Source organism: Phyllostomus hastatus, unplaced genomic scaffold, assembly GCF_019186645.2.
Source record: "Phyllostomus hastatus isolate PE091 unplaced genomic scaffold, TTU_PhHast_1.1 phas_contig_86, whole genome shotgun sequence".
NCBI lineage: Eukaryota > Metazoa > Chordata > Mammalia > Chiroptera > Phyllostomidae > Phyllostomus > Phyllostomus hastatus.
The window spans coordinates 81436451-81458510 of record NW_025333977.1 but is presented as its reverse complement, the minus strand read 5'-3'; the positions used below and the strand labels follow the sequence as shown (position 1 = coordinate 81458510).

The window sequence follows — 22060 nt, the reverse complement described above, 5'->3', positions numbered from 1 at the left end:
TTGGTGGTACAACAGTAAGAAAGCACATGGTAACGTAGTATCAAAGCATATTACTCCTGCTATTATTAACTGACTCCTGCTAAAATAACTGACACTTTAGCAGCACTTACTCTGTTAGGAACACTGACATAAACACTGCAGTTATACCATTCTATGAAGTAAGTTATTATCTCATTTCACAGATGAGAAAACTGAAACACAGAAAGGTTAAGCAACTTGTCCAAGGTCACACAGTTAGTGGCTGAGGTAGATTTAAATCCAGTCAATGTAGCTCTAAAGCCTGATGCCTAATTACTGAGCAGGGACAGGTAATGGGCGTTCATTCCTTGAAACTCTTGACCTACCTGACGTAATGAACAAATGCAATCAGCAGGCACACCAAATAGAAGGAGAAGAAGATGAGGAAGCTGAGAAGAATGGATTTCACAAAAACGGAATCTGAGGGGAGAGAAACAACTTTAGTCAGGATGTCTTCAGGAGAAAAGAGGGCCATGTTTGGGACAGAACAGCTTCAAGGCCTATCTTTGTCACGCTCATTGTTAAGTCCTGAGATATCTCCACTTAAAGCACAAAGCTACTGGGAGTCACCCAGACATTATATTCACAAAGGGTGGGCTTTCACCATGATGACTTCCTTGGGGAAGCCAGGAGGCAACTTCCTATATATGACAATTTCATAATTGAGGTTCCTTTCTTTCTGGAAGGGATTTAACAAAATGCTTTGATTCTCTCTTCTATCTCTAAGGTGTAGATTAATTTTCTCACAATATTTCTCTGGAAAGATGGCATTAGCATTGAATTACATAATCAACTGCCTGATATAGGACTCTCTCTACTGAATACCAGAGCCAATTCTGACCTTTAATGGAAGGGACAATTGTCACTTTCAGGTTCTTTGTTCGTTGTAGATTCCAGGTTTGGTTTTCCTTTTCTGGTTAAAAAAAAAAAGGCAAAATGGATCAGATACTAGACTCCTGGCCCCTCATCTAAACAGTTCAAAAGCTGTGCAAAATTAACTCTGATTGCTGAATTTTCTTTTAAAAAGAACTAGAGGAAAACCTAACCCCCCAAGCTTTCAAACCATCTAATACCTCTCTTTAAAAGAAGATTTTATTTATTTATGTTTAGTGAGAAGGGAAAGGAGGGAGAAAGAGAGGGAGAGATTAATTGATATCTGGTTGCCTCTCACGTGCCCCCCTAATGGGGACCTGGCCTGCAACCCAGGCATGTGCCCTCACTGGGAATCAAACTGGTGACTCTTTGGTTCTCAGGTCAGCACTCAATTCACTGAGGCATACCAGCCAGAACATCTTGGTTAAACTTTCAATTTGGCCTTTGTCTGGGTGCATTTTGGTAGTGCTAACAAACACAAATGAGACTTCAGCCTAGGGAGGCTGAATGAAGAAGGCTTGACCCTTTCTCTGATATTCACATGGTTCAACGTGCGAGGGATACATGAAGAAAAGAGCTACAAAAACAGGAAATTACCTCATCTTTTGGTTTGAATTTTCCAGCCAGTGAGAACCTGTTTTTTTTTATATATAGTCATCAAAGAGCTTGTAGTTTAACAAAGAACATTGAACATTAGCAAAACTTTATACAGCTATGTAATTAAGAGATCAAAGAATGCAGGAACAGAAATTTCACATAAATACCAAGGGAACCATGTTCCACTTAAGAGTAAACATCCGCCATGTTCATCACATATCACATCAGCTGCTGGGGACCTGTGTTTTCAATCAACTGCCTATTCCATTCCCAAGGTAGTTACTGGATAACCAGACAGCTCCCCAGAACCATTTGTACTGTGCCTCAGAGCTCACACAGACCCTGTTATTGGACAAGGTGTCCCACTTTCTTACCTTGCAAGCTACAGTTTTGGCAACTGAAATTGAGAACTCAATTTTCCTTGCACATCCTTGTAGAAATGATGACTACTGATAAATATAAGTGACTCCATTACTTCCGGCTACCAAATTGATCTTAGAAAATGGACCTTGGTCTGCTGTATACAAATCATTACTTCCCAGTAGCAAATATTTGTTGAGTAAAGAGCCAATTTCACATGGTCTGAGGGAGCACAAGATTTTGAAGTAATACAATATACTAAGGAACATTTTGTAGTATCACTAAAGCCTTTAGATCTATCATTTTCTTCTCTTTATTTTTTTTCAAGTATCTCTCAGACCACCTTCCCAAGTCACTGCTAATGACCCTCACTTGGAACTGGAAATGGTTGTAAAAGGCCAAAGTGAGCATTTGACTTCCCTTCTATTCTCCTTGGTCAGGTTTTTCTAAGTAGCCAAATATTCCTCACGACCTCTTACCCTGGATGAAGAAAGATCCTCCGCAGGCGTAGTCTTCCGGCTTTATCACAAACACCACGAAGAACTGCTCAGCGGGAAAATCCTTCTTCTGTGTAAGACATAACAATCTTTTTATTTATTTATTTATTTATTTTTTAATTTTTTTTATTTTAATCATTGTTCAAATACAGTTTTCTCCTTTTTACTCCCAATCCAGTCCCCCCTCCCACCCACCCCACTTCCCTCCCATTACCACTCTCCCCTTAGTCTATGACCATGTGTCCTTTAAGTTTGTTCCTGTGAACCCTTCCCACTGACCCCTTAAATTCCCTCTTCTCTCCCCTCCGGTCACCATCAGCCTTTAGCGCTCCACTCCGTAGTGGACACTAGCTAGGTTTTAGAGGACAGGCTGATGGAGACATAACAATCTTATGATATGGTTTTTATGTCCTTATGATACGAAAGACAGAAGGAGGGAGAAAGCCCACAGCAGTGGGATGGGAGCAGAAAGGAGGGAAAGGAAGAAAGGTAAAGTTCACCCTTGCTTCCTAACTTCTTATAAGAGACTTCCCCATATCCACAATCACGTAATTACCGCATCCAAGAACTTAAGGTAAATAGATGCAGTCTTCCAATTTTAATCTATCTTGTGCCCACTTGAGTGCTTAAAACTGTAACAGGTGCCATATAAGTAATATGTCAATGGCCTGTGTGTAATAATTAATACTTATACATTGTTTTTAAAATGAATAAACTTTATTTTTAAAGCAGTTTTAAATTCACTACATTAATTTTTTATTATTTTCAAATCTAATGATAAGTGACTTTGCTAAAAACCATACAGTCAGCAGATAAATAAGCAGTTTAGTTTAGGGAGGCAAAGACAAGTCAGGAGACCTGGGTTAGCCGTGGCTCTGACTTTCTCTAAGTGTGCTTCTTTGTGTCCCAGTTTCCTTATCCATGAATCAAGCATGATTTGCAAGACGATCTTTCAGGTATATTGTATTTCTACAACTTTTGTTTTCTTTTAACAACCCCAGATTTCTGGTATCATCACTGAGAAATGGCCCAAGACTGAATCATGGGTCTAGAAGAGAAGTAACAATTTATTGCCAAATATATTCAAAGTCATTATGTACTGATATGCTTTGTGCTTCATTAATTTAGTTTCCTGGCTGATGTAAAATATGAGTTCTTTTTAAAAAAAGGTTTTATTTATTTATTTTTAGAGAGGGAAAGAAAGAAAGAGAGGAAGAGAAACATTGATGTGCAAGAGTTGCATTGATTGGTTGCCTCTCCTGAGCCCCCAACAGGGGACCTGGCCCACAAACCATGCACATGCCCTGACTGGGAGTTGAACCAGCGACCTTTTGGTTCATAGGCCTGCACTCAATCCATTGAGCCATACCAGCCAGGGTGTGAGTTCTTTATTATTATTATTTTTTTGTCCTTTATTATTTGGGACCATACAATGTGAACTGCTAAGAAAGAAAGAAATATCTGAGGCTGAGGAAAATTAAAGCTGGACTGATAGAAGTTTATAGGTCTGATACCAAAATTATAATTAACCTCTCTTCATTCTTTGCTATTACTCAACAAAGAGCATCAAGTCACAGATCCTTGAAGTAATACTACCCCAAAGTCAGGAACAGAACCTCCTGGAAAATATCTGGCATGTGTGGATATTTTTGCTGTACATTTACCATTGAAACAATAAATTAATTACAAATACCAAAAGGGCAAATTACTGTACAGATATGTACAGTAATGGTCCACAGATATGGTCCACATTCCTTTGCAAGTGTCCGTTCCACCCAGAGTTGAAGTCCTCTTTTGCCTACCATTTCTGTCAGAAATGGTTCTGTGACTGTGCTTAACTGCTTTAGATGGATAAGTTTCACCCTAAATTGGCATCCCCCATTGAAAAGACTGAAATACTCTGCCTTTGCCATTCTAAGCAATCTGTCAGATATATGATCCACTGCATGATGGGTTCCCAAGATTCCACCATTGCCCAAGCTTTGATTTCAAGCACAGCAATCTCTCTTTTAAAACCATCGAAAAGGGAAGAGATCCAAGGCACACAGTGAATGGTAATTCCTTTCGGATGCTGCTCCAGGAGGTAAACTGACACACTGTCATTGACAACAGTGACCATGCCATCGATGTCTCACCTGTAGTGTGATGGCAGCTTTCTTGGTCATGGACTGATAGACACCATTAAATTCCACATTGTGGTCAAGATCATACACTGGGCACTGCAACGCAAGGAGGGATAAAAAGGAGAGTGTCACTAATGTCACATCATTCCATGCTGCACCTGCCACACGTACGGAGAAGGGACTTCCTTACTGAGCCGTAAGCCATAAAACCAAAATGTTTTTCCCCAGAACAGTCATGAAACTGTCTCCTAAAACTTCGTGGCTTGTTCTCTGAAGTCAAGGTCACTTTATACCAAAGAGAACTGAAGTTATCTTACAGTTTATAATGCCTTTCCATTTTTTATTAACACCCTGAGACAGAAAAGGCCTAATGTTACAACAATTTTTTTAAAATTAAATTTGAGGTAACATTGGTTAATAACATTGTATAGATTTCAGGTGTATTACATTATAATTCTATACTGGCATATGCTATTGCATACTCACAACCAAATGTCTAGATCTTCTCGACAGCATATATTTGACACCCTTTACTCAGTTCACCCTTTTCTTCAACCCTCTTCCCAACCCTTACCATATCTGTGAAGTTGTTTTTGTTTTATTTGTTTATTTTTTGTTTTCTATTCAACATATAAGTGAAATCATACAGTTTTGTTATTTAAAAAACTTAGGCCCTGACCAGTGTAGCTCAGTGGGTTGGGCATTGTCCCACAAAGCAAAAGGTTTGCCGGTTTGATTGCCGGTCAGGGCACATGCCTGGGTAGCAGGTTCAGTCCCCGGTAGGGTGTGTACAGTTGGGCACATATGAGAGGCAACTGATCAATATTTCTCTCTCACATCGATGTTTCTCTCCCTCCCTTTCCCTGTCTCTAAATAAATAAATAAAATCTTAAAAAAAAAAGAAAAAGAAACTTAGAACAAGTGATAGGTTTCCATCTTCCCTCCTGTACTCCACAACTTCGTCTTCCTTGTACTCTGTCATGATGATACCTCCCTGCCTGCCTCTTTTCCTCCCTTCATTTGATTTGGTGACAAGTCAGCTATTCACTATCACCCCAAACCAATGTGTCCAAACACTGACTGCCCAAGGTACCGTTCTTCTATAACTTAGCAGTTTTGCAGGAGACACATAGACACGTCCTCCACCCTTCCCTTTTATTTATCCTGGGGCAACATAATTCTCCATACTGGAAGGTGGGCAACTTATTAAGACTCACCATGATATTCTGGACTGAGACAACAGAACACGGATAAGCCATTTTAGATACAACTTTAATGATAACTGAGTCCACGTCTTCAGGAAATTTGTATAGAAAATACTGAGAATGAGAAAAAGAAAGACATGATTCATTAATATTAAGAAATGTTTACAATGACAAACTCAAACTGTTTTCACATGAGTGGGATCATTTTCTCTAACATCAGGCACAAAGTTCAGGTGCCAATCTCATTCACCTCCGGTAGGTCAGCCAGCCATTCATCTCACAGCTGCTGAGCGACTGCTCTCTGCAGGGCTCTGCGCCAGACAGAGGGACATATCAGTGAGTAAAACAAAGTAGCCACTTCATACAATATTGCCATATGATTTTCTATGGTTTTTCTTTCTCAACTATGCTTTCCTATACTTCCTTGCAGTTTCTACGTGAGAAGATCCCTCTAACCTTCGAATTGGGGACATGAGGGATGTAATGTGAGACAATTTACTTCTGTGTGGTCATTTTGAAATATGAAGCTCTACCTTGAAAAGCAGGTAAGCCTGTTCTTCAAGAATCGTAACCACCTTTCTATAGGCAAGAATTAGCACTAGACAAACCCCCACCCTTTTCCCCACCCCCCGGCCCCACCAGACTCTTTCTAAACAACTTATTTTTTGTCTGGAATAGAGTGAGATGACATTTAGATTCAAAGACCAAACTTTATATCTGCCCCCCTGAAATAGATGAAAATAGATGTTCACAATTTTGGTCAGGCTGAGATATCTCTAAAGTACTTCTCAAATATCACCAGAATCGGGAAACATAGTAGAAAGAGGTTATACTATTTACCTACTTACATTATAAATGCCCTGAAAAAAATTACCTCTACCTTTTAAAGATATCACTAATAACGAAAAAAGGGACTTCTGCCCAATAGTTATAAATATGGTAACTGGTTGAGAAACTTGACATAAAATACATGATCCAAAATTTGAGGGAACCGCCCTGGCTGGGGAGCCTCAGTGGATTTGAGTGCTGGCCTGAGAACTGAAAGGTCTCTGGTTCCATTGAAGTATCTCTCGCATGCCGATGTTGTTCTCACTTTCTCTCTCCCTTCCCCTCTCTCTAAAAGCAAATAAACAAAATCTTCTAAAAAATTAAAAAAAAAAATAAAAATTTGCGGGTGCCAACCAAAACAAGTCCTATATTTTAGGACTCTGATAAAACTATCACTTTAAAAGACAGGCAAAACATGTCAAAACTTAATTTTGCATTCCAACATCCTCTTTACTAACCTTATTTGGAGAATCAGAGCAATAACAATAGGATGTTTTTCAATAATCCAAAGCCTTCAGATCGGGGAGGGGTGGGGAATCCCAAGATTAAGAACTGTCATTTAATGCTGCTATTTGGAAGTCTGTTCACACCTTGTAACAGATGGCGACACTGCCAAGAATGCACTTGGTTTTGTGCTTTCATTTTGGAGCTTGATTCAAACGCATATAACACAGGAATCTTCCAAAGGTGAATATTCTGGAATTACCAAAAGGTGCTCTTGCTCCCCAGTGAGACCCACCTTTCTAATTCAAGAACAATACTATGATTACTGTTAGCAGAAACGAGCAACAGATACAGATACCTGCATATTACAGGGGATGGTTTTGTGCAAGCAGTAGATACCTACTGAAGCCTTAGATAAGGCAAAATATTATCAATCTTCTTTATCTCTAAATTGCCATAAAGCCCATATAAATATGTTTGAACCTTACCTTAATAATCTAACTTTTTATCAGAAATAAGCAAATAACAAGTACCCAAAGCAATGGCTGGAATTTAGGCCAAGTCATTATCTTGGGCCCTGATTACCTGTCCAGTTTCTGTAACTTGCTTCTACCTGCAAGAATAGGGGCAGAAAGTGAGGATGAAGGTTGTCTGAGAATGTGCAATAGTTAGGGTGAGCTTATAGGAATGGAAAATCTTTTCTACAGTTGGGGAAGATATAAAATTCAGGCCAATATGGGAATAATTAATAGTAAAAGTTTCACAGATACTGAAGAGTTTCTATTTTGTTTCATTGGTTTGTTCTAAATATATTTCATTCTTGTTTGGTGTTTATATGCACACTACTTAGGCTTTAATATTTATGTATCATTTTATAAGAAAAGGAACCCATAATCTATAATCATCACTGACTTCCGATCCACAAAACGGAAGTGCATTACAACATTCAGTATATCCTATTTACTGTAGCTCTGTTCAGAACCACTAGGCTATACTCATTCTGCAGTTGGGGTGCAAGTTTTTTCCTCCCTTTCTAGATGTCTCCCATTGCACTTAGCAGCCAGTGCTTTCAAACAGTTCATGAATGAACTAGCCAATAAAGGTTGAGGGCAACAGTTTGCAAGCCTGTAGTCCTCTTCTACCACTGGGTGGTAGTCCTCTTCTACCACTGGGTGGCAGTAAACAGGCACTGTGGACGCTTCCACTGCCAAGAAACTTAACCGCGTGTGTGGGAGTCGGCTCATACAGGTTAGGGGAGCTGATGGTGCACATCTCCCCCCATTTCTGTGTTCATCGACCACGTCAGCAGCTTGAAGTTGATCATGGTGAAGATGTTTATGCCGCAGAAATGGGAAAATGCTACAAATCAGGGTTTTCTCTCTGAAAACTAGTTGCTAAATATTTATCATGACACAAGTGGCTGTAATAAACTCACAATAGTGTCCATATAATGTTGATCCCAGCTTTAGTATATTCTAAATAAAAATTAATTATCCATTTATGACCAAAACTGTATTAGAGCCTGCAGAAGATTTACAATAAATATCAGGACATTAAGTAAATCTGTTTTAAACTATTGCATAAACTTTACTTTTTCAGAAGCCATGAAAGAATAAAAAGAAGGTAACTGGAAGTGTCACCAGAAAAGTAGCCTGAATAACTGAAGTTTTCATGTATTTATTCTGAATAGGATTATGGTTTAATGTAGAGCACAACACAAATTCTAATTCTTATTATAATTTTTTCGGCATTCTTATTCTCTTTACACAGGTGAAACAAATTTATTCCATCCATAACACTGTAGAAATTAAAATTTGTTTAATTTTATTGTATCTCCAGGTCAATTAATCATTTTTGTATGTGTTTAGTGTTGGCCTTCCACTTCCTGAGCTCAGTTTCCCACCCTCACCCCGTCCTGATTATCTAGGGTCCATGAGGGCAGAAGGTGCATCTTTCTCTTCTTCATTCTGCTATCCCCAGCACCTAGGACAGTCTAACACTGCTTGGTGCATGGTCTGCTGAATGAAAGTTGAGCTAAGGAACATCTACAAACAAATACCATGCTTTCCATTTCATACTAATTTAGGTGATAAGATCAAATGTTGTGTCCAAAATCCTAGTAACATGAATAATATTCCCAAAATACTAATGTATCTTCAGTTGTGAAACATGAACAGCAGCACCACATGCTGGTTCTACTTGTTCCCATAGTTTCTTTGAGTAAAACTAATAGCAGTCATAACCTTGACACCCTTCACTTACCTGGGGTTGAGAGGGGCTGGCAGTGAAGTGAAAGGCAACATTTGTCCTGAGAAATTTAAGTGGGAGAGGGGAAGTGAGAAAAACGCATAACAAGTTAGCAAGCAAAATTTATTTAAAAGAAAACAATCTTAAACTACATGCAAGGAAAGCCTTATGCTTTGTGAAGGGAGGGTTACTCTCAGCAAACTTACAAAGTAAACTGCATGGAAATTTGGTGGTTTCAGCTCTCAAGAATGACCAAATTGGGGATCGAGTCAATTTTACATCTTTAAATACCCATGAAGTCGTACCTATACAAGTAAGTACTTGGTTTACTTTTGTAGACATATTTGCCTTTGCATTCTCTTAAGATTTTATAATCAAGCACAAGATTTACGTGTCAGAAGTGGGCTGAAAGAGAGAGGAAAAGATTTGGAGTCCTTTTGGACAATGAACATAACATGTCAGGATAATTTTGATGTATCCATGGCAAAAGATAATTTTTTAAAAATGCAATGAGTAGATAATCCCCATGGTAGTGTCCCTAGGTATAGGAGTGTGCTCTTCCTGCCCCCAAGCACCTCCTCAGTGGTCTGCCACGCCAGCTGAAATTCTCCACCAAGATTTTGTTCTCTGTGGCTCAGGCCTTGCTGTCAGGATCTCCTTTTCTATTGATTATAAGACCTTAAGAGAATCCAAAGGCGCAAGTATCTACGAAAGTAAAGAGTGAACAACACCAAAAGAATATAATGGAGTTTTCTCTCCAGTTAGTAATTTCCTGTGAACTATTCTAGTAGGTACATTCATGCTTCTGTGAAAGGCAGCAGTGACCCAGAACTGAGGAAGGAAAGGAGTGGCTGAGGAGCGTGCAGCTGTAGCACGGGGGCTCTCCTGAGTGACTGTTTATGAAACCGTCCAAGAGACGGGAAAACACAAAGACAAGTTTGGTCCTCACTACAGTTTTGTAAGGGCTGCTTTGGCCTTTTATTCTTTCTAGGTTTTGCTCCATCTTTAATGTGAAGGTCATTCATATAAAACCCACTGCAGACTCTCAGTGTGTGTACCTGGGGAATGGTGTCCCCCCCACCCCTCCAATGTGGCCCATTTTTCAGGAAACCTGAACCTGAACTTCTAGGAATTTTCACCTGGACTTCTTCTGAGGTCCCTCCTCATAGCCTGGTGCTCTCTAAAGAGTCTTTCTCTGCATTTCTAATTTTCCTTTAATAAAAATTAAATAGTTTTAAACAATTTTATTAAAGATTCCTTTAGAAAGGGCATATCAAAACATGTAAATAAGAAGTTTGTAATTGAAGGTGTTGTTTAAAAGTCATAAAGTTTGAGCAGTATTTCTAATGGTAATGATCAACAATTTAGGCTGTGGGCAGCCTGGGCTCAGAATTTAGCAATGGGTACAATTTTTATATGTCTGCTGTCAGCAGAAATCCTCATCAGTGTCGAGGATGGGTTTTGCGGAGCATGGTTGAAAATTTGTGGCCTTAAGTCACCTAAAGAGTCAAAGTCAGTGTCAAACCCAGTTCTGTGTGTGCTCCTGAGATGCCACAGCCAGAGCGAGAACCCACAGTGCTGTGTGTGGCTAGGTAGTGGCCTCTTTGCATGGGGAGTGTCATCTGCTGTTACCAGGGCAACAATTCTGTTCATTGCCAGGTCAGGGGAACAGAACGGACACTGCTTTTCTTGGCTAGCAACAGACAGCAGGAGGTTTCCAGAAGCAACCAGTTTTCTTTGGCCAGAAATTTGGCTTTTCATTCTCTCCTATCACTTGAATTCCAGTTGTAACAGAATATAGGGGCATCAATATGAATTTTCTGAGTCTTTTTTCTTTACTAGTACAAAACATACAAATATTGAAGACATTGTTTTTCTTTAAGACTGACACATTTGAGTCCTCTCTTTCTCATGGAGTCAACAGTGTGTGCAAAATAAACACCGTGCCTATTCACATGAAAAGTTTTGCTTTCTTTGCCATAGGCTCTGACAGAGGTGTGCAGAAAGTTGTGCAGAAAGTTTACTTTTCAAGGGTCATTAACCAGCAGGACAAAGCCAATTGAGACTCGCCTTTCATTTTACAAAAAGAGGTACAGAAACTTCATTTTATTTGTTTCAAACACAGAAGACAAATGTTTATTCAATAAATGTAGGAAAAACTGAAAACTGACTTACTCCCCTTGTTTTGGGTAGTTTGAGAAAGAGGGAACAAGAAAAAGAACAGATGGAGTCAAGAGATGTGGGTGAGCAGATGAGACAGAAGAAGAGAGAGGCTAGTGGGAAAGAGAGAGAGCAGCACCCACAGGAGAGAAGGAAAAGGAAAGGGGGTGGGAAGAAAGGTAAGCGGAAAGAGAGGCAAGGACAAAAGCTAAGTAGTTTTTGAGGTGAGGGCCAGAGAGGACTGTGAGCTTCACGGCATATTACCCACTTTATGACAGCAAGTCCCTGTCACAGGGCAGAGAAGGCATTCTAACCCCCCACTTTGTTGTTTAAGGAAATTATACCCTATTATTCACTTGGACTGCGGACTTTATAATGTCACTTCCTGTTACCTCCTGACTGCCATCTGTCATGAACTCCCTTCGTGTACCCAACCCTTCCCCCAATGCTCTGGGCCTCTGTCACCCTCACGTCGCTCTAGTCTAAGTACAGACTTTGCCCGCATGCGCTAAACCCTGTCCTGTCTTCCCTTCTCTGGGACTTTGCTCATACAAAATCCAGCTCTCCTATGAATTTTATTTGTCCTTGTACCCCTTGGTTTATAAATATACTACTCTAGTCTCAGCCATTTTCAAAATAAATAACAAAAGTACTCCAACAAATTTCCTCCCTTTTCCCTGTATGTCTTTACCTCAATGTTGTTCTACATTCTCCTTTTCCTTCACAATCCAGCTTCTTAAAAGAGTGTTCTGCTCTCATCTCTCCTTCATTCTTTTCTCTTCCCACTGCTGTCAGGATCCTTTTCTGCTTTAAAACATATCGGGAGCCTCTTCTCACCATTCCCCTGAAGTTGCCTTTGCTAAGGGTAACAGTCACCTCCTAGTTGCTAAATCCAGTGACTTTACCTGTGATATTTGATACTGGCAGCCACTCCTTGTCTTGAAACTCTTTCCTGCCTTGGCCTCTGTGACACCTGCTTTCCTGGTTTTTTTTTCCCACACATTCATTTTCATATATATATGAAAACATTCTGGGTGGAGGGGGCAAAGGGGGAAAAACTGGGACAACTGTAATAGCATAATTAATCAAATGTAATTTTTAAAAAATCACCTATATATTCAGTTGCTACAAAAACAACAAAAATGCTAGTAAATCTCAAGTCTCCATGTCCAGCCATGTCCAGGCCTATCTCCTGAGCTCCAGTCACAGAAGACTAATCACCTGCTGGGCTACTGCCATTGACAGTCCCTCAGCACTTCATCGTCACGTGGTTAAGATGGAATGTTCGATCATTTCCCTGGTCCTGAACCACTATGTCTCTTTGTCAGTAAACCTCACCAGACTTTGGACATCTTTGTTAAGAGTCATCTTGGATTCCTCCCTTTTCATTACTTCCCATTTGATTCATCACCAAATCTTACTGATCCTACTGGTATACAAGTAACCTGGATGCACCTGCTCTCACCTGAAGCCGCATCTTTGCCTGACATAGCATCCAACAAAACAAACACTTTTGAAAAGTGATGTAAATCATTACTGTAGTCCGCCCCCAAACACTAAAGGATGATTACATTACACAGAGCAAAATGGTCTAAAAACCTCTTTGCACATCCATTTCCTCAAAAAACCTACTTGTCACAGCATGGTGGCTGAGCTATGTCACTTAGAACCCTCTCTCAGAACAAAGGTTCAAGATCCCATTGTAGATCTTGAGGCTGGAAGGCTGCAAGTACTCATGAAGGAACACACATTTTACTCCACCACATACATTTGTTGAATTTGCGAATGATCTCCACATATATTCCTTGACTCTTTCTTCCTTCTTAAAACTTTGTTTCTGCCACAATGTTTAGCCTCTAACTGGTTTTTATTCCTCTCTATTCAAATATCTTTTAATTGTCCTGTTTGCCTCTACCCTCTCCTCTCTCCAGTTCATCTTCCACATTGACACTAAAATCATTTCTAAAATCCGATCTGTTCATGTTATTCTGTTGCTTAAAATCTTTTAGAGGCTTCCTTCCCTAACCTGAAAGGTGAAGTCTAAACTCCTTAGTGCTTCAGACAAGATCTCAGTCACCAAGGACAGGATACAGCCTGTGTGTCCAGTCTCATCTCCTGTAACTCTGCCTTAGGCGTCACGTGGACCAGCCTTCCTTATGTGTGTCTGCCCAGTCTGCGATGTGTAAGTCAGACCTTTCCGCTGAGCATCATGATGCTATATCAACACTCCGGCAGACATCCGTGCTTCAAGTTTAACGTGGACCAAGGTGAGATTAACATCTTTTCCTTCCCTCCTCAAAATCCTCATTTTTTCCTTAGTGGTGCTACCATCCACAAGTTAGAAGGTCATCTCTGACTCTCCCATTCCACTTACTCTTCATATCCAATCAAGTTTTGTCAATTTTACCTCCAAATTCTTCAGTTCATCTTCTTGGCCACTGCATCAGTGTTCCAATCTTTCTGCATCCAGTCTTGTTCTCTTCAAATCCATTCTCTACACAACTGTCACAATTTAGACAACTGCCTCCATTTCTCAGTAGCCCTTCTAACCTCCTCCCATCACATGATCAGGTGCCTGCTTGCTCCTACTGCCTCCTGCTCATCCTTGTCTGCAACCTCACACTCAGCAGCACACCCGGCCCTGCAGTCTGGGAAAACAAATGGTGGGAAGCTGTGCACCTATGTGCGGAAGTGGAGAGGGATAGTTAGATGGCAGGGAGTAATGCTTTAAGGTGGAATTTTATTTTGAAAGCTGAATTTAGATAAATAAATGTTTCACGGACTTGAGAAATATTTAGGGCAACATAAAAATTGTGAGGACAGTTTTAAACAGAAAGTAGAAACAGAATGTTATAGTGGGAGGAGCTCAGAACTGGGAATTAGAATTAGAATCTAGTATTGATTTTGCCTTTCCTAAGTGTGTGAGTTTGGACAAGTCACTTAACCTCTCTCTGGGCATCAGTTTGCTCATCTGTAAAAATGAAGTGAATAGATTAGATACCCCAAAGTCCTTCCATTTTTAAAACTTATGATTCTAGAAAAAAAAAACCCCAGAATGTGTTTCATATACTTTCTACCCGGCTACTCAAAAACACACAATTGAAATGGCAATGTTAGGAGCTCTGAGTTGATTTTCAGTGTTTCTCTCAGTTTCTAGAGTGCAGATCTAGAAACCCAGTCCTCAGCTCTTGCCCTTTACCATCATCCTCTGAGTTTCTGGGACACCAGCAAGGCTTGTGTGGGACAATCCAGAGCCAGGGAGAAAGAGACACATATCTCAGTAGCCATCTCTTCTTAGCTTATCTGATTCTCATGAAAGCCCTAGTAACGTAATATTTTGAAATGCGCTGAATGTCTGACTCCTGAGGTCAAGTCACATTGCATGAGGTGGAGACAGAAAATGATGTGAGGGACTAGATTTGCAGTTTCACCAGCATTCATGTCATTCATTCACGCTTGCACAGAGTTATGACCTCATGACTTCAGTTGCACAGAATCAGTTCTCCAAAGGGTCTAATTAACCTCACAGAAACAGCCCTAGAATTTAAGTACACTGCCACTAAGTGACAGGGACAGATTGAAGACACAGAAACCAATTAGTAAAGGCAAGGCTGGAAGTTGGAACTGCACTCTGTTCAAGTAATGTGCTCCACCTTCTTCGAGTTGTATAACCATGAATTCTTATATTGTTTATATAATAACTACATTTAATTGTTAAACAATTAAACACACTAAGCACAATAATTAGAAATTTTTTAAAAGTCGTGGTTCTCACTTCCAGCTGCACATTAGAATCTCCTAGGAAACTTTAAGAAAATATATACTAATGATTAAACCTGTTCTCCTACAGACTCTGATTTAATTGATCTGGGTGGATCTTGTCCACCAGAAAAACCTTTCCCTGCTTTATTGGGGGGTGGGGGTGGGAGGCAGGTGGGAGGATGGTGGTGGGAAGGTGGTTCTTTGCTCTTGAATTACCATGTCACCTCTTTGTAAGTCAAATTAATGGAGGACTTGGAAAAAATGCTCTGACTAATTCTCTATCCTTCTGACCATTCATGCATCCATCTGTCCATCTGTCTCTATAGGTGTACACTGTCAAGGGGTGTAGAGAAGACCAAAATAAATATTTGATTCCTATTAGCACCTCCATTGGCTACAGACATTTTTTTATAAATTGCCTTCAAAAATTTAAGGATCACTTTATAATAGAACAGAATAATCTGATCAGAAAATAAGCTGCAAAAGGTAATATATATTATGTTTAACTATTCTGATTGTTAAAAATTTTCAAGTATAAATTATTTTTTGGGAACACATAGAAAAGTTCACAGGTCATAAACACAGATCTGAATGAACTCTCACCAGGCAAACATAACCATGAACTTCCTCGTTCCTTCCTAAAGCTACCACTCTCCTGACTTCTAAGTTACAGAGTAGTTCTGCCTGTTTTACACTTCATAAAAAGGAATCAAACAGTGTGGATTCCTTTGGCTGGCTTCTTTAGCTCAACATTGTGAAATTTGTCCACATTGTTAGGTATAACAATAGCTTATTCATTTTTATGGTTGTGCAGTAGTCAATTAAATGAATACCACAACCATATATCCAGGAGTTGGGTGTATTAAGGAGTGGAGTTGCATTGCCAGTCTTTTCAAATTGTAGCAATATGGCAGTTGTAGTCAAATCTTGTTATTTATTTTAATTTGTAATACTGACAGCTAGTGAGGTTGCTATATTTTTGGACCATTTGGATAGCTTCTTTTATAAGGTATCTGTTCAAGTCTTTTGCCTAATTTTTTTTTTTTACAATGGGCTTGCATGTCATTTTTATTTAAAAAAATGGTACTAAAAATAGTAACCATTTCAAATAATTGACTGTGGTTTGGTTCATTTTGTCCACTGTGGATTTGTTTTCTGTTTCATTTTTGTGCTCTTATTACCTCCTTTTATTTTCCTTGAGTTTTATTTTCAGTTCTTTTCCCAACTTTGTGAAATGGATACTTAACACACTGACTTCCAGCCACTCTTCTTCCCTCACATGTACATTTGAAGCTATCCTGTTTCCTCAAGCAGGGCTTCAGATGCAGCCAAAAAGTTCGATGTCATGTTTTCATTATCCTTTGTTCAAATTATTTTCTAATTTTTATTGTGATTTCTTCTTTGACTCATAAGTTATTTAGAATCAGACTACTTAATTTCCAAACATTTGTGAATTTCTGTGTCATCTTGTGATTGATTTCTCTCTCAATTCCACATAAAGGATTTCAGTCCTTTGAAATTTATCAAGATACGCATTAGAGCTTGGTAATTTTGGTAAATGCACATGTACTTGAAAAGGTTAGTCATTCTATCACCCTGGGATTCAGTTTTCTAAATACATTAATTAATTCAAATTTGTTAATCATGTGTCTGCTCTTTCATATCAGGAGTTGGCAAACTTTTTCTTAAAGGGCTAGAGAGTAAATATTTAGGCTTGCAGGCCATAATGTCTCTGTCTCAACTACTCAGCTTTGTAATTATAGCATGAAAGCAGCCATTGACAACATATAACGGATGGGTAGGGCTGTGTTCTAATAAAACTTTATTTGCAAAAACCACTGGCCAGCCTATGAACCATAACTTGCCAACATAACAATTATCTAATTACTCTGGGTGTGTGTATAAATATAAAATTTTTGGTCTGCTTGTTTTATCAGCTATGGATAACTCTCCCACAAAGAATGTAGATTTGTCCAGTTCTTTTCATTCTGTAATTCTTGTTTTATATATTGAACTGATGTTACTAGATGCATACAAAATTTTTTTAAAGATTTTATTTATTTACTTTTAGAGAGGGGAGGGAGGGAGAAAGAGAGAGAGAGAGAAACATCAATGTGCAGTTGCTGGGGGCCATGGCCTGCAACCTAGGCATGTGCCCTGACTGGGAATCGAACCTGCGACACTTTGGTTCGCAGCCCACGCTCAATCCACTGAGCTATGCCAGCCAGGGCGATGCATACAAATTTAGAGCTTAAATTTAAGTCTTCTTAGTGGATGGTTCTTTTAGAAATATGAAATATCCCTGTATCTCTAATAATGCTCTTTACATTAAGGAATATCTTATATAATATTGATATACTACACCAACTTTCTTTTAGTTAATGTCAGTGTGGTATTTCTTTTACTATCTTTTTACTTACAGCATTTATGTATTGTTTAAGGTTGTACTCTTGTAAGCAACATATATTTAGTTTTCTTTTTTAAAAAATCCCACTTGACATTTTATGTCTTTATTTGGCACATTTGAGCCCATTTATATTATATATACATATTCCCCCCATGGAGTAAATATAAACATTATTACCCTTCTGAGACTCTTCTTTCTCTACCCCAAAGTTCTAGTGAGAAGCAGGTCACAGAATTGTTTTCTCAAGTGTAGTTTCTGCTCCTGAGATTGCCTCATTTTTGCCTAACAACCTGTCTATTTGTTTCAGTGAAGCTGAGTCAAGACCTGTGTCTGGACAAACAGACTTGTGCCCCTCTGGGTGCCCCACTCCCCAGGCCAGTGCTCGGACTCAGAGGTTCCAAGGTCCTTCCCCACTAGAAGCCAGAACCACAGAAATGGAGATGGTAAATGGGTACAGCAGCCAGGAGTGTGCCTGTTTTTTTATTATCCACTTGTAGGAATTCTTTATATATTCTGCATATGAGTCCTTTGTCATTTGGGTGTTGGAAATATATTCTCCTAGTCTATGCCTTACCTTTTTGTTCTTTTTTAAAAATAGAATTTATTGATTATGCTATTACAGTTGTCCCAATTTTTTCTCTTTGGCCCCCTCCACTCAATGCCCCCCTTTCCTCTAGCAATATTCCCATTTAGTTCATGTCCATAGGTTCTGCATATAAGTTCTTTGGCTACTCCATCTCCTATACTATTCTTAACATCTCCCTGTCTATTTTGCACCTATCAATTATGCTTCTTAATCCCTGCACCTTTTTCCCACTTTTCCCCTTCCACCTCCCAGCTGATAACCCTCCAAATGATCTCCATACTTATGATTCTGTTCCTGTTCTGGCTTAGTTTGTTTTTTGGTTTGTTTGGGTTTTTTTAGATTCAGTTGTTGATAGTTGTGAATTTGTTGCCATTTTAATGTTCATAGTTTTTATCTTCTTGTCTTAAAGAAGTCCCTTAACATTTTATATAACAATGCTTGGTGATGATGAACTCCTTTAGCTTTACTTTGTCTGGGAAGCACTTTATCTGCCCTTCCTTTCTAAATGACAGCTTTGCTGGATAGAGTAATCTAGGGTGCAGGTCTTTGCTTTTTATCACTTTGAATACTTCTTGCCAATCTCTTCCTGCCTGCAAAGTTTCTTTTTGAAAAATGAGCTGACTGTCTTATGGGAACTCCTTTGCAGGTAACTCTCTGTTTTTCTCTTGCTGTTTGTAAGATTCTCTCTTTATCTTTAACCTTTGGCATTTTAATTATGTTGTGTCTTGGTGTGGTCCTCTTTCGGTCCAACTTGTTTGGGACTCTCTGTGCTTTCTGGACTTATATGTCTATTTCCTTCATTAAATTAGGGAACTTTTCTTTCATTATTTTTTCAAATAAGTTTTCAATTACTTACTCTTCCTCTTCTCCTTCTGCCATCCCTATGGTTTGGATGTTGGTACATCTGGAGATGTCCCAGAGGCTTCTTATACTATCCTTATTTTCTTTGAATTGTTTTTTTTTCCTTGTTGTCTGGTTGCATGCTTATTTCTTCCTTATGTTCCAAATCATTGATTTGTATCCTGGATTTCTCCCCTTCACTGATGGTTCCCTATAGATTTTTCTTTATTTCACTTGGTGTAATGTTCATTTCTTCCTTTATGTTGTTGCTGTAGTTAATGAGTTCTCTGAGCATCCTGTCCACCGCTATCTTGAACTCTGCATCTGATAGATAGGTTATCTACATTTTGTTTAGTTCTTTTTCTGGAGTTTTGATCTGTTCTTTCATTTGGGCCATGTTTCTTTGTCTCCTCAATTTGGCAGCTTCTCTGTGTTTGTTTCTGTGTATTGGGTAGAGCTGCTTTGACTCCTTGTTTTAGTAGTGTGGCCTATTATAGGAAAGGCACCTATAAATTGTGTGGGTGGAGCTTTAGGTAATTGCCAGGGTCGGGCAACCCTCTTTCCCATTCTGTGACTCTGTATCAGGGGAGGGCTCAGAGAGGGGACAATGCCACTGCCTGGCTTCTGGAGTTTTGCCTGGCACTTACTCCATTTCTAGTCACTTCACTCATTTCCCATATGTGACTGGAGCCCTTCCAGCTGTTCCTCTGGTGGTGAATCCCAGATTGGGTGGGTTTATGTACATTCTAAATCCATGCGGGCCCTTTTACCCAAGTTTCCAGAAAATCCAACAGTTTTTTCTGCCACTCCAACCCCCACTGGTTTTTACAACCAAAAGTTTTAGGGATTTATCTATCTAGCACTGGAATCTTGGGCTGTACAGTCTGGCCTGAGGCTGGGATCACTTGCTCCTAAGATATCCCTCCTGATTATTATCCACCACACGTGAATGTGGGACCGCCCTTTTTGCCGCCAGTGCCTCTCTATACCACACCATGTCTCCTCATCTCTACACCTTTCTCTCTGAGTTCATCCCTCCTGTCCATTTGGATGATTGTGGCTTCTTATATCCTTGGTTGTCAGATTTCCATACAGCTTGATTTTCTGACTGTTGTAGATGTTGTTTTGAGATCTAGCTGTAATTCTCTCTATGGTTGCATGAGAAAGTGAAGCATGTCTACCTATGTCTCCATTGTGGCCAGAAGTCCTATCATTTTGTTCTTTTAACAGTGCTTTTGATGAGTACAAGTTCTAATGTTTATATAAGCAATGTAATAATACAGGGTGGGGCAAAAGGAACAGGGTAGGTTTCAGTTGTTTGCATGGAAGATAATGGAAAGTTAATAAATAATACAAGAATAAACTGTGTGTTTCATGTACTCTCAAATATAAGCTCATTTTGCCCCATCCCATATTTTCATTTAAAATTGATTTAAAACAATGAGAAGGAAGGAAATAGTTTGAACCCTTAAAATGCTTTGAGCTTAGAGTTGTATAGTACAGAAAAATCCCTGAAGTTTCTGGCTTTATTAGGAAAAGCCTTAGCCTTTCTGTTTAAATTTTACACAGATTTACACAATGTTTTACAAGAGTAACCTTGGGGTGAGAACAAATCCCTTGCAGACAATGCCATCAACCTAATTTGTTATACTCCGCCTTGAATATAAACAGTTTGCGATAGTGTTTCCCAATTGATGTTGTCACAAAGAATGGAAGTGCAAGGAGAAGAAGGAAACAGTCTTTAGTTTTTGCACAAAGAACTAACCACATAACATATTATTTTCCACCTGTGTACATTCCTAACCTGGAAGGAGAAAACTGGAATAACAGTAACAACAGAAAAAAAAGTAATGTAAGGTCTTTCTTAAAACAAAAACAAAATTTCCTTCAGGAGAGTGTCACTGGTGAGCAGTACAAAATATCCAGTCAGCAGTGACTTCTGCCTGCACTGCAGACAGGACAAGGCCCTTATCCAGACCCCCGAGAACAGACACACCTATGAGGTCAACCACCCCTCTCTGCACCTGTCCCCTACTGCCTCCCTGTTGCACTGAATATAAAAGGCCCTGCTGCCCAGTGTGAGCAGGAGCGGTCAGAAGGGGCTAAGGCAGTATGCCACACAGATAATGTCTGTCTAGAGTGCTGATCTGTAAGGAAGGAAGCTGGATTGAGCATTCACAAGCACTGGAAGAACAGACCAGTGAACAGAGAGGCCCCGGGGAGTCCTGCTTACTGTAGCTGGAAGTGCTTGATCTTGGTAACCAGCAGTTTGTACTGGGCCCCCAGGGGTGCCATGGATGCTATATCTACAAATATCAGTTGTTCCAGTGGTCCTGTTTCATTGGTTGCTTCTGAGGGACATAAGGTGCGGCTCACTTCTTGGTAGTTGTAGGTCCTCTGGTATCTGCAGCAGCCAATAAAGGGAAAAACCAGCCAGAATAAGACAGAGAGACTGAACAAGCAGTGAACAAGCAGGGAAAGAAGTCTACTGCATTTCACTTCTCCCAAATTTGTTTTCAAGCCCTTATATTTTAAATTTCAGACTAGACCTATTGATAGTGATTTTAGAAGCAGTGTACTTTGGCACAGGGCTCTGTAACATAGTCACAGAGATGTGAGGTCTGTTTGGTGCTGACTAGTTCACTTAGGTAGTGTCTACATTACACTAAACCATCCTCCTAATTCAATGAGGAAAATATCAAATTATAAAAAGGAAACTATCCTGATAAGGCAGTCAGGTAAATCCATTTTTCTATTCTTTAAACTTTTACTAAATGGAGCATAAAACCCCAAAGCTCAAGTCAGTATTTTAATTTTTAAATTCCTCAATCTTTGAAAACAATTTAACACATACTATATGTCATGTCTAAATGCCCTCTGGGTTTCTTCTTATTGTTCTATAGTGCCTTGTGTAGTTTCCCCTGTGGAAATATAAACTCCACAAGGGCAGGGGCTTTGTCGGTTCTCCCCACTGTCAGATCACCAGCACATATCACCTCGTGGTGCTCAATAAATATTATGAATGAAGAATGCACACTTGGTGGGCATTTTGAAGAACGGAAAAAGTGTTACTCATTTAAGTTGACTGCTGGGCCTTACCCTAATCTTAGTGG

At 39.5% G+C, this 22060-nt stretch overlaps 1 protein-coding gene across 2 annotated transcripts in view; it reads right to left on the bottom strand.

The window, feature by feature from the left end:
- SIDT1 (SID1 transmembrane family member 1) overlaps positions 1–22060 on the bottom strand; it is a 98744-nt gene that overhangs the window by 44695 nt on the left and 31989 nt on the right. For both annotated transcript variants that reach the window (XM_045851196.1, XM_045851197.1), the window contains exons 3-9: positions 21181–21351; positions 9208–9253; positions 5686–5787; positions 4481–4564; positions 2328–2415; positions 860–931; positions 345–438 (exon numbers count right to left, since the gene is read on the bottom strand). In XM_045851196.1, coding sequence (XP_045707152.1) covers positions 345–438; positions 860–931; positions 2328–2415; positions 4481–4564; positions 5686–5787; positions 9208–9253; positions 21181–21351 — 657 coding nt within the window. The remainder of the gene's footprint in view (positions 1–344; positions 439–859; positions 932–2327; positions 2416–4480; positions 4565–5685; positions 5788–9207; positions 9254–21180; positions 21352–22060) is intronic.